The 18399-nt window shown below is 28.8% G+C and overlaps 3 protein-coding genes across 4 annotated transcripts; 1 reads left to right on the top strand and 2 right to left on the bottom strand.

Moving 5' to 3' along the window:
- Positions 1-1417: 1417 nt before the first annotated feature.
- Positions 1418-3677, top strand: LOC111034347 (phosphatidylinositol-glycan biosynthesis class W protein-like). Its single transcript, XM_022315522.1, has 3 exons — positions 1418-1555; positions 1635-1826; positions 1909-3677. Exon 3 carries the CDS (start codon positions 1938-1940, stop codon positions 3312-3314), a length of 1377 nt encoding a protein of 458 aa, XP_022171214.1. The 5' UTR covers positions 1418-1555; positions 1635-1826; positions 1909-1937; the 3' UTR covers positions 3315-3677.
- Positions 3678-3811: 134 nt separating this feature from the next.
- LOC111034348 (nuclear transcription factor Y subunit gamma-like) lies at positions 3812-8458 on the bottom strand. The gene is made up of 7 exons (XM_022315523.1): positions 8251-8458; positions 8036-8186; positions 7658-7966; positions 6707-6880; positions 5392-5565; positions 4043-4147; positions 3812-3978 (listed from the first exon to the last, which is right to left on the bottom strand). Exons 1-7 carry the CDS (start codon positions 8271-8273, stop codon positions 3901-3903), a joined length of 1014 nt encoding a protein of 337 aa, XP_022171215.1. The 5' UTR covers positions 8274-8458; the 3' UTR covers positions 3812-3900.
- Positions 8459-12769: 4311 nt separating this feature from the next.
- Positions 12770-18383, bottom strand: LOC111034355. Of its 2 annotated transcripts, none has more exons than XM_022315533.1 (14): positions 17979-18383; positions 17758-17872; positions 17321-17388; positions 17189-17237; positions 16684-16755; positions 15676-15789; positions 15342-15614; positions 15132-15260; positions 14661-14948; positions 14341-14598; positions 14035-14246; positions 13451-13608; positions 13143-13364; positions 12770-13048 (listed from the first exon to the last, which is right to left on the bottom strand). In XM_022315533.1, exons 1-14 carry the CDS (start codon positions 18294-18296, stop codon positions 12808-12810), a joined length of 2517 nt encoding a protein of 838 aa, XP_022171225.1. In that variant the 5' UTR covers positions 18297-18383; the 3' UTR covers positions 12770-12807. The 2 variants fall into 2 exon arrangements, with proteins under 2 accessions (XP_022171225.1, XP_022171226.1); XM_022315534.1 differs by having other exon boundaries at positions 17941-18046.
- Between the last annotated feature and the right edge of the window lie 16 nt (positions 18384-18399).

Genomic DNA, 18399 nt, shown 5'->3' with positions numbered 1-18399 from the left:
AACAGTACACATATTTTAAAATACTGGATCTACCCTTACAGCACACAAATTTAATCGAATAGTGTTCACATAACCAAAAAAGCCATAACCCGAAATTGAATACTCGAAGAAATTATTTAAAACTGCTTTTATGCTTTAGAAATAACCTTGCAGTGGTATATATAACTGAAAGACTCTTTCGGTAGCAGACATTCCGGCAAGTTATCTTGTTTTACTGTATTCCAAAAATTGTTGGTAGGTATTTAGTTCATCCGCCGCATAAATTGTGTTAGTGATTTTAGTTACTTTTTCGTCTGCATTTTGAAAACAGAACATTTCAGTGTTCCGAAGATTCCCCCAGGGGACAACCAGACAGAGGTTCGAAAAACGGGACATTTTATATACTTTATAATTTATAGGTAGATGCTATTTTAATTATTTTGATACAAAGCACACATTTTTAATTTTTTATTTGAATCGTGTATTTTGATTTTATTGGAAATTGAATTTAATTCAATTAAATATTTTATCTTCTGAACGGAGTGATGAATGTATTGATTTTACAATGATGTGTGTTTTTTTATTTATTTATATATATAATTTTTTTTTGTGCCTGTCATCACGGTTTGGGGCAGTAAACTGCTTTTATTTTCTTCAACAGCAAATTTTCTGTAAGGAAAGTGATTTTAGTTGGTGCAAAAGGGAGGTCAAAATTCAAAATTCTCAATAGTTTTCAAAAACGACTAGAAAAACAAACAAAAAATTAAAGAAAATCGGGAATTTTTACTCAAAACCAGTTTTCCAAAAAATCCATTTTGGTTTTTAGTGAACTACAAAAAAAAATGAAAGGAGATACATGACATTTTCACTAAATGTTTGTTAGCATTTTCAATAAACCATTCAATTTTCAAAAAATGTTGACTTATATTGAACTATTTATAGGCATCATATGAATTTTTCGATTATTTGTTTTTTGAAACTAATATCGATAAAAAATATTTCGATCGGTCAAAAAACTTGTAAATTTAATACGAGGTTCCTCGTAAGTAGTTGTTAGTGAAAATTAAAAAAAAGTTGAGACTAAATGCATAGAATTTTTTTTTTGAGTACCTATTTGGACTTAGAATTTTGACGAAATTCGTAAAAATCACGAAAATTGGCAAATTATACTTTGAGTTAGAAATTTATATAATTTTTTATTTTTATATCTAAGATTTAAAAATTGAATACGAGATTCTTTTTATGTTGGTCAATATTTTTCATTCAAATTTATCGATTTGACTGATTTTTTTTTTTTGTAATTGTCCGGACAGGGTTTATATGAACGAAAATGTTAGTAAAATCCACCGGAATCTCTGGGCAAAATCATATTTTTAATTTTCGCGCCATATCGACATGCTATCAAATGATAGCGTTATCACATTATTTTAAATATTTTTTCCGGAAACAATAATGTCTTCAAGAATAATATAGTCAATATTCCTAGGCCATAGTTGTAACTTTTTGTCGTTAGCCAGTACCGGTACTTGAGATTTGAGTACTCCATACTCAATTTTCACTATTCACTACTCAGTAGGTTAGTAATCACTAATTCATTAATCATTATGCTGTAACCATAACTTGTTTTCATTTTTCTTGAATATATTTTGTTATAGCTTTCTGGCAATTTAGTTTTGTACTATATTGGTAATGATTAACTAAGCAATTTCTCACTAATAAGTAATAATCGTTGGCGTTTACTAATGTAGGTAACGAGAATTTAATACAAATTTAAAATTCAAATTTAGTCGATTGACATGCTTCAATGTCTCAATAAGATCACTGAATAAAATAACTCCTACATTTGGGTAAATACTATTTATTTGAGTACTCCTCTGGTGGTTGCCGTTCTTATGTTTTGTATTGTTAACCGAGTTTATTTCTTAATAGTGATACGTGTGCATGTTCACATTCACACAATGGATACCAAGTATAAAGAACTGCATAGAGAAGCCATATCAAATCAAACAGGCTCATCATTACTTGAAATTTACACATCTCTGTTTCCACTGCCCATTCATATAATCATATTCATTTGGATGTCAATTGGTACAGGCCACAGCAAAAAAATCAACTTTCCGACAGTTTGGATGTTTCTTTTTGAATTTATTACAATGGTGCTGCCAACCGTGTTTAATTTCACGTTGCTTTCAGATTATTCAGTCGAACAGTTCTTAATTTACGTTACAATCTTTGGCGTTGCAGTTTCATGGATGTTGTTAAATCACAATTATATATCATCAAGTACTATTAAAACAAAAAAAAATCCTTACATAACTGTCTATAGATTTATGCTCAATACATATACTGTATTTTGTATATTGGCAGTAGATTTCAATGTGTTTCCACGGCGGTTCGCTAAAACTGAAACCTATGGACACGGTGTAATGGATATTGGTGTAGGATGTTATGTTTGTTCTAATGCATTATTGTTTACTATTCCTAACCCACAGAATATGAGTAAAAATGTACTCAAAGTTTTCAAACAAATCTTACCATTACTCGTGTTGGGAATTGGTCGTACATATTTTGTAACAAAAGCAGATTACCATCACTATGTATTTGAATATGGTGTACATTGGAATTTTTTCATGACTTTGGCTTTCCTAAAAGTAATTAATCTATTTATTTTACCATTTGTCAGTGCTTGTTGTCTATCTGGTATTGCCACAATTCTGGTCATTATTTATGAGTTGGCATTAAATTTTGGTCTAGCAGATTGGATTATGAGTGATGCTCCTAGAGACACACTGTTCTCAGCTAACCGTGAAGGCATTTTATCATTAATAGGCTATGAAGCAATATTTTTATATTCCTTGTCAATGAAATCACGGTTGTCTATTTTTATGAATAAAAATCATTTAATAAACAATATGTTCCTCTTAATAGTAACGGGTTCTTTATCTATTGCTTTATTTTTATTGACATTCATCATAAGTTTTGTTTTTGGTGTTTCTAGAAGATTAGCTAATGCCGGTTATGTTTATTGGGTATTATCTATATCTTCATATCTATTATTCATGTCAATCATGATTGAAAACTTCATAACTGTTATTTTACGTAAGATGGGACAAATGGGCGAATTCAATAGAGTTTCACTCATTATAGATAGTGTAAATGATAATTTATTATTTTTCTTTTTACTCGCCAATGTTGTAACTGGAGTTATAAATATGAGTATGTACACTTTAGTAATGAATACTGCCTCTAGTTTAATTATTCTGTCTCTTTATATGTTTATTATTTACTACACAATTTATATTTTACAGCGTTATAAAAATAAAATTGATGTTTAATTTTTTTATTTTTTATATCATGGCAAATTATGTACAAGTTATCTACATACATTAAAAATAAAAATGTTTAAAAATGAATGGTATGATTTTTTACAGCCATATGGTTGATATGGTAACAGTTCAAAATGAGAATTTATAAAATATTCCCGTGAACAATATATTTTCAAACTTCAAAGAACAAATTAAATGATGCAATGATTAATACAAAATAAGAGATAAGATTAAAAAAAAAATAAAAATTATATACTAATGATAAAAATTATTTACAGCTCTGATATTGTTGTAAATTATAACAATGATTTTTTGCCAAATCGTAAAGAAGGATCGAGGATTTAATACAAGTTTAACAGACATAAATGTAGGTATTTATGATAAACACTTTTACACTGAAATCTGAATAAACATGAACGAAATGTTGGTAAAATGTGTTACATTAATTGTTCGTAACCTATAACAATATTTGTACATTAAAATTATTTCACAGATAAAACAAAGAATTAAATAAATAAAGTATTTTAATTTTGAATGACCATACAATTTACTAACAACTTTACAAAATATATCACTTTTTTTTATTTACAATAATTCATTCTGGACTTGAAGATGGATTGATATTTGGTTGAGATATGTAAACTGGTGTTGGTCCATTAGCTTGTGAGGCCACCTTAAAAAAAAACCATTTTGACATTAAGTTGGTAATTACAAAAATATTAGTATAAGTATCTTACTTGTATGATTTGAGGTTGCGACTGAACTACTTGAACTTGTTGTGATTGAGGAGAATTTTGAATTTGCATACGAAGCATTTGCAGTTGATTGGAGTTTATTTGAATCTAAATAAAAAAAGTGAATAAAGCATCTTTATCTAAATAACAGAAAATATGGAACAGAAGTATGCTAATTGCTGGTAAGGGTTACTAAAAATATATTCATCAAAATTAATGCTGAAAATTGAATAGTTAATAGAAAATATATTTCTATATTTTATAATTAAAAAATCAAGCATTTTTACTACTGCTCCAAAATGTCATGGCGGACAGGAAAAAAACAACATTTAAAAATCACTACATTCTTTAGTTACGCTCAAAAATGATCTATATTCTATAATATTATGCAATATTTCAAATTTAAAATTGCTGTAAGAAAATCTTATGAAGAACTTCTTGTTTTATTTTGAAAATTGTATACATTTTAACTACAAATTAATTTGCAAAATGTAAGTGATTTCAGTCCTATCAACATATTAAAACTGAAACCGAATAAAAAACTTTATGCTTATGTAATTTTAATATTTTAAAAATCATTGTAATTAAGACTTATGAGGACTCATATTAATTATTTAAACTTTTTGACAGAGCATATAATTTTTTATCAGCACATAAAAAAAATTAAAAATTTGAAATGCTTATACATGTTTAAAGGTTGATTTTAATTGATTACAATTAATCTACTTTATGAGTTGGAGTAAATGGCTAAATTCCACAAATTAACCAACAATTATTACCTAAAATAGCATTGATTTTACACTACATATTATTATTATACACTGGATGATATTAAGACATATATATATATATATATATATTGGTTTAAAATAATAACACGACAATCATGATATAAACATCTTAGCTATGTCAGAACATAAAAATTGGAAGGATGTATATTACACTAATTTATTTAGATAGCTATACTAAATTTAACTACTTGACCAATGAAAATTGGTTGAGTTCACGTATCCTCTAATCCTCTATCATAAATTATCCCAATGATGAGCTGTTGAACATTAAGATACTACGAGGTGTATAAGTAGTGAGCTGCATTGTCGTATCATTTTCACAATACTAGGCTCAGTAATCATGCACTAAAGTCGGTGAGCTTATTTTGAACAAAGTTATGTACACAAAATTGCAGAGGAATATTGGGAGGTAGCCAAATTTTTCAACACCCTCCACAAAAATATTGTAATACTTAAGACTGTTTTAAAAATTTTTACATTATACAAATTATTTTTTAACTCATAAGAATTATGTTGTGTATCATGTTCAATATTAATGATTACATAAACATCAACACTTACGGGTATATGTTGTATTTCTCCAGTTGGAGTAATAACCTGTTGTACCAATTGAAGTACGCCATTTGAGTTTGTATTTAGTGCCTGAGTATTGCCCTGTAACTGTATAACTTGTGGCGGCTGACTACCTGTTACTGTGGTTGAAGTACTTGTAATATTTGATGTATTATTTGGAATCTAAGTAAAAAAGTAATAAAAATTAAAAAATATATTAATCCTCAAAAATAAAATAGGTGTATAATACTATTAAAGCTGAGTACTAGGACTTTCAGTATCAAAAATCCTAAAATATGTATTCACATAATTAAAAAACGAAAAATATACACTTAATATGGTACCTAAATTATAATATTTATGCAACAAAAAATAAAAATGATATTTTAATTAATTTATAAAAACTAATTATACTAAAATTAGTTGCACGATCAATAGGGGTGGTGTCTTTTGCCAGGGGGGACAAGGTAGGCATTTGCTTCTGTTTGGTTTCAAAAGCAACCATATAAGCTAGTGTCCGGTTATGTGTCACAGCCAGAGAAAATACTATATTGTGCAGGAACACTGGGAAATTATTGTCACAATGTTAAATTGATTATTGCCAAGGTAATAAATAATAGTTGGGGTAAATATAACCTTCTTGTGTTATGATACATCATATTTATACATCACTCACATTGTTCTGCAACCTTTCTAGACAAACATGAAAAAACTAGAAATCCTCAGCCTCAAATACTAATTTATTAATAGTTATTGGCATAACACTTATACACTGGCAGATATTTAGTGGAATGTATGGGGAGAAGGATTTACATTTATACTAATTATCAAAATTAACCTTCAATTATTTGGTAAATAATGCCTAAATAATGCCCTTAATGTGGGTTAATATGTAAATATAAATAAATTAAATAATAGTGATAATATGCTTATTTTAATGTTATAAATGTATTAATAATATAATGCCAGGTAGCATGAACCATTAATAAACATAAAATATTTTTATTAATAGTAAGTTAATGCACTAAGAGAGAAATATAAAGACATAGAGAGACTAAAGTACTGTGCAAGCTTGAAAATATCTTGGGGGACCTAAGACAGAAAAAAAACTATGAATTGTAATTTTAATTAAAAGTTAAACTTAGTAGTAAAAATAAAAATTAATTACGATCTTATTTATAACTAAGTCATGTATATAATTTATAACACTTGAGATATGTTAAACATATTTTATAAGAGAATATTAAATTAACCTAACCAAAAGATAACTAATTTTAACTACACAACCCTATAATTTAATAAATACTTATATAACACAACATACATTTTCTATATTTACTTGATCTTGAGTACCATTCCCTAAAGATACTACTTGATTGTTCACTGGTTGTAAGATTTGTATTGTCTGTCCAGCACTTGACCCTGATGCATTATTTGCTTGCTGTTGCTGTTGTTGCTGTTGTTGTTGTTGTTGAGCAAGTTGAAAATAGTACTGAACCTAGAATTTAAAAATTAGGTAGAAATAAAATATTTTTTTATTAATTTGGTAGAATGATAAGTTTATTTTCTTCATTAACATTAATTAATGAAAATATACTGTTCAAATAATAACGTAGAAGAACATTAATTATATTTCATAATCAAACAAATTTAAATCACCCAATAATTATCATAAGTCACCATTAATAAGTAGGTAGTTTGATAGTTTGATAAGAAAATGCTAACATGTATAATATTACCACTACAATGAATAAAATAATACTGAACAGAAATTATTATTTGTATTTTTAAAAATAAAAAGAATATTAAAAATATAACAAATAAAGGATAGCCTTTTTTTCCTTGTTATCAAAAACCGAGGAGGAACTGCTGTTGGCATTGCTTCTCCCCAGGTCCCATCAAATAAAGGATAGCCTATACTAATTTGCATATTTTTATTTTACACAATATTGTAATTGGATTAAGTAAATTTATTCTATAAATAAATTTTTGGGCTGGATACAAGAGATAAAATGTTTTTGACCAATTTATAGTAGTCTTCATTGTTGTTATTGACAAAAACTTATTTACGATTTATAGATTTTTCTTGCAAAGGAAAAATAACGAGTCATTATTTTATTCTTTACATAAACTAAACTAGGGTTGAAATAAATTTAAATTTGATAAAAAGTTAATATTATACATTTTTTGTTCTACAATAAATTATTGGTGAAATATCTTACAGAATTATGGATAAATTAAATACAAATACCTAATAAAAATAAATGATAATTACTTGTTCGGGATTCAGTGATGTCTTAACTTCTTTTGTAACAATTTTTGCTTCTTCTCTAGGCACTATGTCGATAAGAAAATCAAATTGATCATACTTGGTGATTGCCATAGCAATATCATTTCTTTGTAAAGTCCGTCGTCGGTTGTCTTCGGTATGAATCCAAGCGCGAAGAGTTAATTCGTTGATAAATATTTCTGCAGCTTTCGAGAACAACATTGGAGCCTCGGCACTTATCATTTTCACATTATCATCTAATTTCATCACTTTTTTTATTCTGGCTAGTGGTAATGCTTGTGTTTTTAAGTCTAACTAAACAAAATTTGAAAAAAAACTGTTCTGTCACAACCAAACATAATTTTATAGAATGTATAAACTTACTGTTCCAATCTTTCTAATTTCTTCGATTGCTTTGGGCCAAAATTGGTTTAGTGCGGCCACATTGCAAGTTTGATTGTTCTCTTCTACGGATATTGTAATCGCGTTTGGATCATCTTCGGTCGGATTGTCTTCCTCTTCTTCTTCTGTGGACCTGCAATTATAACACGTTTATTATTACAGCATACAACATTCTACAGTCGAACATTAACACTTACGGATTCACCAAGAAGACGGACATGGCTATGTTATTCTCACGATTCAGAATCAATCCAAACGAATTAATTTGCCGCTCAAATTAGCGCATCCAACCAAAATTGGCGTATCGTTAGTTTTCAACAGAACAAAAGCAGATGTCCAATAGCTGTTCAACGACACAAATGACGCCCAATCATTTTTTCGCCTTCATGCTCGTATTGATACTAACCGTAAACGCAAGGAATCCCAAAACTTTAATAAACAAACTCTATTTGGGGTGACACAACTTACTGCTACGTACTACTACTGCTACGACATTATACTACTTCGATATTTTATCATTAATACTACGTAGTGCGTATACAACACTATCTCGAATGTCATTTATTGCGAATAACAACTACAACGCTGTTTAATTGAACGGTGAACAACGACTGCTCACTGCTACGATATTTATTATTATCACAGAATATAGTAATAAATAATAATAAATAGTAATGTAGTAAAAACTATAATTGTATGGGTAAAAAAGGTACATTACAGAAGTGTTCAATATTGTCCATAACTACATTTGTGTGAAACAGTATACGTACCAACTACCAATAGTATAGATCAGAGGTCTCCAACCTATTTTTACGGAGGGTCAAATTTGAAATACGCTTTGGCATCAAAGGCCAACATTTTTAGAAGAATAGATGATAGATTATGAAATTCGGGAGGAGATAAGATTTATTTAGAAAAACGTATGTTTATTTATATAATTTTATAATTCAAAATTTGTTTTATTATGATACGGGTAAGTTACTTAGTGAGACGTTTAAAACTGCTTGTTTTTTTTTTAAATGTCTTGATAGTTTGCGTCAAACTCTGTGGTTCCAATTAGTAGCGTCGCTTGTAAATGTACTCACTTAAATTAGTTCTGTATTTGGATTTGACGTATTATATTTTTGAAAACGTCTGCTCAAGTAGTCATGTAAGTATGTAAAACTAAAATATTGACATCAAAAACTGATTCAGTATTATACACCCAATATTTCAGTGGACTTACGTCTTACACAGTTCGAAAAACTCGTCGATCACCCGTTCGATAGCGTTATTATTAGAGGTCAGATTTTTATGATTATACATATTTGTTTCTAGTCAATGCATTTAAATGGGAGTGAGAAATCTTTACGAATCATAAAACACAGAATTCACAGGAAAAAATGTATTTTGCATAAAGAACATATTTTAAGGGTTTGAGATTGAGAATATTTTGGTAATATACGGCATATAATGAACATATTTCACGTATATCAACACTTTGATAAATGCACTGTTCACTAAATGATTTATTTCTGAGTTTTAATAAAAATTAATCTTAATAACTTATTATTATAATTTTATAGCAGAAAAAGTCGATCGTATCTTATCTGACCATTGCGTAACTTCTGAGTACAATGTAAGTCAGATAAGTGTCATCGACGATTTTTTCTATTATTAGTTAAGTAATTCTATTGGATATGAATTTGTATAACAATATGAATATATTATGATAATAATATAATATGAATAACAAACAAAATAATTAATAAATTCAATTTTTATAATTAGATCAATAAAAAATAATTTAAAACCATAAAAACTAATACATTATTTTCAAAACATGAATTAGCTTGGCGGGTCGGATCCGGCCCGCGGACCGTAGGTTGGAGACTCCTGGTGCAAACTATCAAGATAATCTATCTATAGACTATGCTATTATATAAAATAGTAAAGGGTTTTCTACGAGCGCGCTAACCAAGAAAACTACTTATTGGATGGTCGAGCAGTTTTTTTTAAATTAAAGAGAAGGTTTACAGAGAAGGTTTTAGACGTAAATTTAGTCCGATAAAGTTAATAAATAATTAGTTATTAAGTACTAAAGAATTGTGTAGCGACTCGTCCGTTTATTGTTGGCTCATTTAATTTTTTTTATTCAATGAAATTATTAGAATCGTTAATTGTCTTCGACAAATGTCGACGATTGAGGTTGACATATTTTTTTTTTTTTTGTTTTATTTATACAATTTACAATCTGTTACATAAAAAGGTTGACATATAGAATATAAATGATAGATACAATATTATAATATGATAAATCCATAGACATTTTAATTTGGTATGTGTATGCATAATAAATGTTGTACAAATGTATTTTTGGTATTTTTAGGCAGCTGTAAGATCTATTTATGAGAATCTTTGTTTTAAATTGTTACGATTTTTTTTTTCAGAGATAAACATTTTAATAATTTATAGTAAGTATATAAGAATAAAAAGACTATTTTTTCAAAATTCTTCATCCGATTACGAACTAATATAGTTCCCCAACAGTTAATCGCAGGTTAATGACCAATGTATTAAGAGGACGTCACACCCGCATGTGTTGTCTCCGTCTTACAAATATACAACATAGCAAAAATTGTTTTGGGCGGGACAACTTTCTATGTTTGTAGCACGATTATAGATAGTATATCTATAATCGTGGTTTGTAGTAATGGCTCCAAAATAAAATTTCTGAACATAGAGAGTAGAAAATTATCTATGCAACAGCGTACCTATATTTTAGATAACATAAATACAATATAAGTTGTTTGCTTCTAAACATTTTATTTTTTTGTTTTTTTTTTCATTTGCTTATAAAAAATGATTGGATAGTGTAATTAAAAAAAAGCACACTGTTGCACAGATAAAGTTCTTCTTAACGTGTTGTGAAAATTTGGTAGTTCTAAAACAAATGTTGTGCGAGAAAAGTTGACCCGCGCCAAACAGTTTTTGCTATGTTGTACATTGGTAAGACGGAGACAACACATGCGGGTGTCACGTCCTCAATGAAAAGATTAGATAACCTAGTTTATTTTAAGTTATCTAGTTGATAAATTTGGCACCGTAATGGTTAGTGGACTAGGAACAGTTACTTTGTTTCGTTATGGCGACTCCGCAACAGAAAGCGATTCATCCCTGGCCACCACGTTTCCCCTGACCAAACAGTGGGTGATTTTTTTTTTATGAGGCTACGTAAAAGAGAAAGTGTATGTCCCACCATTACCTACAAACTTGAAAGAGCTTAAAATCAGAATTAAACACCAAATATGATCAGCAACGTTTGGATCGAATTAGATTACCGTATAGATTATGTACGTCGGGCGGACGGTGGGGGTCATATTGAACATTTGTGACCAAAGTAAATAAAACTTGACTATTCTAAGAATATATTTTACTTTATTTCACCCTTATACCTTCATTTGTAATATAAATATAAATTTTTGAAGTAGGACGAAGACTTGATACACTCTGTATTATATAAGCTATTCAAATACCCATTATTTGAATTTATTTGTTAATAATGATTAAGACTTTAATATTATCATTTATCAGTAATCGTGTTTCGTGTTTCTCTTACAAATTCTGTTTTTATTGCTCTTAATTTAATGTAAATTGATATTTTTGGCATTTATCCCCATTTATGAAGTTTCATCGTTAAATATATTATTGCATATGCTTTTCGAAAAAACGTAAAAAAAACATGAACAATAAATTTCTATTTTATGTCACGCGGGTTGATCTAGCGACTGATACGACAACTGTGCAGTTTTTTTAATCATAATTCGCTTCTGAAAACATCTGGAAAAAAGTACGTTTTAAGACTGCAGCGAGTAGACTTGATAATAACCAATTTCTATTAAAGTATATTATTGTAATCAAAAATATAAAATACCCATAATGCCATATCTAGAGTATAAGCTACGCTAAAATAGGTGTAAATACTTGAAAAATAAGATGTGTAGGTAATGAATATAAAATATAAAGATTAGTAATATATTGTTTTAAATACTCGCACGAACTTAAGGTGTTTCCCGGCGTATAGTTTAGGCAAAACATGTACATCGCTGCAAACTTCAATATTGTCCATAATTACATTTAGCTAATACTCAAAAGCAACTTCATTCACCCAGAGAATTTGGTTGCGAAATGAGCAGAGATAAACAAGAAATAAATCAATAATAATTATCATTAATTATGATTTATATGTTATAGATAACTATAAGTAACTTACAAATTTTACAATTTTATTGTATTCGGTATGGATATTTATCTCATCCCTCTTTCCTATACTTACAATTTATAAATATTTACCTATACAATGATATATTTAGTAATATACATAGTTTTTATCTATTGATGCATAAGTCATGCAATATTTAAACATACATTATTATACTTTAAATACTTCGACAATAAGTTTTCACAAGAAAATAATTAGAACAAAATGTGTATTGTTTAAAGAATACTTTATCAATGCCTATTTATACATTATAAATAATAACATATGATGTATTAAAATATCAATCAAGTAGGTTATATTTGATAAACTAAAAAAAAAATTTAATATTATAAATATCTAAAAATATTATGTTATTGTACGTATTTGGAGACACATTAAAAATAATAAGTCTTGCGTTTTCAAATAAGTTTAGAACATTTTGATGTGTCTTTACAATGATATAATATAACATCATACTTTAAAATATAAAAAAAAATATAAAATATTTCATAATTTATTTTAATTTACTCTGTTCTATACCAGAAGGAATCATTTCGTCATCTAATTCTTTGTTCGTAATATTTAGACCCATAGCATTATATCTAATTGGGTATGTTAACAAATTTCCTTGATCCCAAGTAAATAACTCTTTATTATGTGGATTGTATTGGATTAATGTAGTGTGTGCAAATGGATTAGTGAATGGTAAATCAACATCGTTTAATCGAACGTTTTTGTATAAATCCAGTGCAAATCTAAATTAAAATTAAAACAATTTAATGTATGGGAGAGTTGGAAATAAAATCTTTTTATTTTTTTTAAATTAATTATATGCATCATGTTATATACCTAATGGTTGTACTCCTTTCAGTTACACTATGGACTGCATATAATACACCACAAACAATAAACATATCTCCGGCTCGATCATGTTTGATGCTAATATTCCAAGCATACTCGATTTCCAAAGTCACCGGATCTACATGCAGAACAGCTGTATTATTTGAATCTTCCAGCCCATAAATTACCCATAGGCCGTTTTCTTCAACTGCCAAATCTACATAATTCATTCTGAATATACATATAAAAACTAATGTACCTAGTTCTAAACTGTATACAGTTGAATTTCGTTTAAATTTTATGATCAATTTTATTACTTGGTTGTATATAAACGACTTTTAAGGTTAGAAGTATTTAAGTATGGAACCGTCATAGAATTAGTGTATTTTTCTTGTAGAATGTCAAACTTCCGAATTATTGGTTTGTCTTTTTCGTGGAAATAAAAAGAGTCCTTATACATCGCATGACTATTTCCCTAAAATACATTTATATATTATATATATATTTAAGAATTATTTACATATTATTACAATAGTATGCAATTAAATTGAATAACTATTATTAATCCTTACAGACCAACTTCACATTAAATATGGCAATTCTATAGAAACAATAATAAAAATCACAGTATGAAATTGATATGTTTATAATTTTAAAAACAAAAATATATTGTAGGTTAGTCAAGAAAGTTGGAAGATCTGAAGACGATTGAAAATTATTACATTAATATTAATTGTGTTATTTAATTTAATTAAATCAAAACTATAAGGATTATTTTAAGAATAAATTATAAAATGATTACATGGTGTTATCTATTTATAAAACTGTTGCTTGATGTTAATAAATAAAATAAAATATTAAGTACCTAATACTTTATAGTAAATGATAATATTTCACTCACGTGGAATGAGTAACTTAGGGTATATGTTTTTGTTGGTCTATTATCTTTAAACATTGACTTATTAGAAAATTGAAAAAGTGAATTTATTTCATTTATTGTCATCCAAATCGTTTCGTTTGATTCACGCGACATTGGATCTTTCATCCAACTTCCAAATGAAGCATTCGAAACCCTATTGAAGACTGGTTTACCCACTGCATATACTTGACAGTCTGAAATAATCATCATAGTTATAGGTACCTAAGTAAGTTGTAAGTGGAGCTAAATAATACAAACCTATTACTATACTCTTAATTTAGCATTTACCTAAAGTTCGATTAGCATGACCTTTATTGGTGACTTTGTGTAATTGTTGTATAGCTAATGGCTGATGGCCTAGCAAGTCATCAATTGTAAATTCTTCTTTACACTCCTTTGTTTCTTTTGATTTTGGACAAGTAGGACAAATTACGGGTGGTTGACATATATCGTATTCTCCAACTAACTCTGGGGGTCCTTTACCGAACTTAACTTTGTTATTAGGGTCAACATAAGGTGGAGGTGTTACCAAAGTTGGATCCACTACTGTAATATATAAAATATTATGTTATTGAATAAAATATTAACAATTGTTTTTAAATATTTACTGTATAAAGTGATGTTTCCGGCTACGATGGCTTCGTCATTTTTACTCACACAGTAATATGTACCATTATCAGCATCATTGACCGATGATATATTCAGTTGCATTATGAATTTATAATTGGAAACATCTATTCTGGTTATACTATATTTATCACTATTATCTATTATGTCACCTTCTCGTTCCCAGTAGTGAATAGCGTATGGAAAAGCTTCAACTTCACATTCAAAATATGTTGAACGATTTAGTGCAGCAGCCACATGTTGATTTTGTACAGAAATAAGTGGAGGGACTAAAAAAAATAATATTTACATATTATGATTATGATAAATTTATAACATCCAATTTAAATTTTAACTTTTAATTGTTTTAGCAATCTCGTAATTGTTCAGGGAGTAAAAATTTCCAATACCAAAACAAACGAAAATTTTTAACGACAAGAACAAAATATGTATATAATAAGGTAAGTACTTACAATGCGTTTCAATTGAATAATATTGTATTGCAGATGGAGCTATACCATTATCAGCTATACATTTATAACGACCCATATGCAGTCTATTAACTTTAGTAATATTAATAGCATGGCCAGTGACTGTCTCCTCTGATGTAAAAAAATTTAATTATATATATTTTATTTTGAAATAACTTGTAAAAAAAATGTAATACTTTTAAAAACAATTACCTCTCCAAGACCCCATTGGTACTGTAGTAGTATCAAGTTTTTGCCATACAATTGTAGGTTTAGGGGATCCTGTTGCTACACACCGTAACCTTAAATTATCACCCTCTTTTACAGTGATATTCTTTAATTCAGAATGTCCAATAATATTAGGAGCTGTTAAAAAATCTGAAGTGGGAGTTCCATTCACCGTGTAATTATAAGCACTTAATCCTGGTCTTCCAGGAGTACCATCAACTCCTGGTTTACCTGGACGACCTTTCGGCCCAGTTAAACCTAATTCATACAATTTTAAATATAATTGTATTATATATGAAAAATATGAATAACCATTAACCTTTTGGGCCAATAGGACCGGGTGGTCCAAATGGTCCCATTTCACCAGGCTTTCCATCGGTACCATTGAAGCATGTTGCATCCTTTCCGGGTAAACCATTAGTACCAGGAACACCTATAAATTCAATTATTAAATACAATCACATTTAGAATAACTCTTTTAAAATAAGAAATATTGGATAATAATATTAAATAATTAAAAGTAATAAGTATATATAAATTATGAAAAAATTCTTTAAGTAAAATATACTTGCTAAATATATTTACTGCGTCGATAAACGATAGATGTTTATTACAAATGTATAATAATATATACTACCTGGCACCTGCATATTGATAGGTTACAAATAAAGATTTTTTAAAGTATTGCTGTGATTTAAGAATTAGGCATGTGACTCACAAAATTACAGATTTGGTTAATTGATTGTTAAGAACACGTTTGAAAGGAGCGTTACCTTGGAATCTCTTTGCATAGCTTAGCTAAAACGTGTCAGCATTTTGCTAAATCGTCAGGTTAGTTTTATCTGAAAGTGAGAGCAGTGGCACAAATATGGGGTTTAGGGGGATAGACTCCTAAAATATTTACAAGCCCCATCAACAACATTCTAGCGATATACTATAATATACTATATATATATAATATGTATAAAGTCTTATAAGGTACACAATATACTTAATTCATTTCTACAACAGGTTTATCCCCAGATTTTCCTACTACAATTATTATATTATACTTATGAAGTTATAAAAAATATCAGGAGACTGAAGCCGCCTCTTTAGAATTGTTAGTATTTGCACCATTGAATGGAACATCCCCTGACCCCATGTCGATGCATTACAAGTTACAAATTTAACAAATTTAATATTCTTTCCTGACTAAATTATAAACTATAATTTGAATTAGAAATCCTTGAAAATTCAAATGTACAGAAAACGTTAAACGACTGAAGGTTTTTTGCAATATTGCGTTATATTGTTATAAAACTTAGTTATAAAACCAATTACAAACCATCAAGGCCATATTTTCCAGGCATTCCATCCAATCCGGGTTCTCCAGGAATACCATCGCGTCCATCTAAACCTAATTAATTAAATAAACATATTTTATGTAGGTATTTATTTCATACAATTAAACTTATTATGTAACTAGTAATGTAAAGTTAAACTTACTGTGTAAGCTATATATTATCTAGGTAATGTAACTATGTAAGTCCATGTTAAAGTAGGTACCTAGTTCTTATTTAGAAATTGTACACTTCAAATCATCGACATTTGTCTGAATTCTGAATATAGTGGTTATATATAATTTCTAACTATATATTTAGCCTTAAGTTTAAAATTAAGTAGTTACTCATTACCTAAGCTAAATGAAACGTATAGTTAGAATTTTAAGCAAAAAAGGGTAGATATATTTGAAAAAATGTCTGTATGCTATTATGTGATCAGAATTCAAACTATGACGTATTTTTATGATTACCTATATTAGTTTATATTATAATATGAATTATCCTTACCAGGTGCTCCTGGGAAACCAGTCATCCCTCTTTCTCCTTTTGGACCCACCTATAATTAAAAATGGTTTAATACATAATAATAAAGCTAGCATTTTGTATGACGTCAATTTAGATGGCATGGCACCTACGAACCGGCCCTGGTAGTCCCGTAGGTCCTTTTCGACCTTCAAGACCCATTGGGCCATCCTGACCCGGTTCACCTAAAACATAAATTATCAAGAGAATCATTATTTTAAAGTTAAATATTTTATAAATTTATATTATTTTATTAGGCATAGACGCATAGTTTTAAAGAACCATTTATTTAAATCTTATAATTATATACAATTTATATTGTGATAATTAATAAACATAGAGTTAAAGAGTTATAATATAATGTAAGGTTAAATTTAACCTATTGGATATTCGACATTATTAGACGCTACAAAAATAAAATAATTATTTTAAGATTTAAATATAACAGTATTATTAAATAAAAAGGTATTATTTTATGATTTTGTTTTTGTGATCAATAAAAATAATCCGTGTTTAGGGTAGTTATAATTTTAAAAAAAAAATAAGTTGGATACCTTTGTTGCCTGGTAGTCCTCCCGGACCAATCTCCCCTCGAGGACCTATGGGTCCTTCTTTTCCAGGTGGACAATAGTCTCTGGTAGATGAGCAGAAACCCTGAAGAGCAGCTACCTAAATATTTTTACCGTTTAGGTTAATATAATATTTATAATAATAACGATAAGCGCTGTGTATTTTACGTATTTTATGTGCAATATGCACTCTCTCTGTCTCTTACTGGTATCCTAGAATAGGCGTTGAGCCAATACCATTCCTCTTTGGTGCCGTTCGGTGGTTCGCCCTTAGCGTTGGTTTCTTTTTCGATGATAGGTCGGAAATTCGGATTGATGAATTCCACTTTTTCTTCGGAACTTTCGGTCTTCGAAGACACTGAGTTCTCTGCGATATTCACATCCCGGCGAGGCCGATGGCTTGCCGCTGCCTCCAGTGCCGAACACTTGATGTCCACCTCATGTATATACTCGTACAGTCCATACAACAGTACGTATTGGACCGTTATGACCGCGACTAAGCACACATTCGGGAAGTACTGCATGATTGAACGTACAATTTTAGATCAGCAGCATTGACGCAGTTAACATTATAAGTATTTAAATAATAACGAGGTCCCCCCAATTCGGTGAAACCATATTCGGCAC

The sequence above is a fragment of the Myzus persicae genome, unplaced genomic scaffold, assembly GCF_001856785.1.
Source record: "Myzus persicae strain clone G006 unplaced genomic scaffold, MPER_G0061.0, whole genome shotgun sequence".
Lineage (NCBI taxonomy): Eukaryota > Metazoa > Arthropoda > Insecta > Hemiptera > Aphididae > Myzus > Myzus persicae.
The sequence above is the reverse complement of the archived record's forward strand: the minus strand, read 5'-3'. Positions and strand labels throughout refer to the sequence as shown.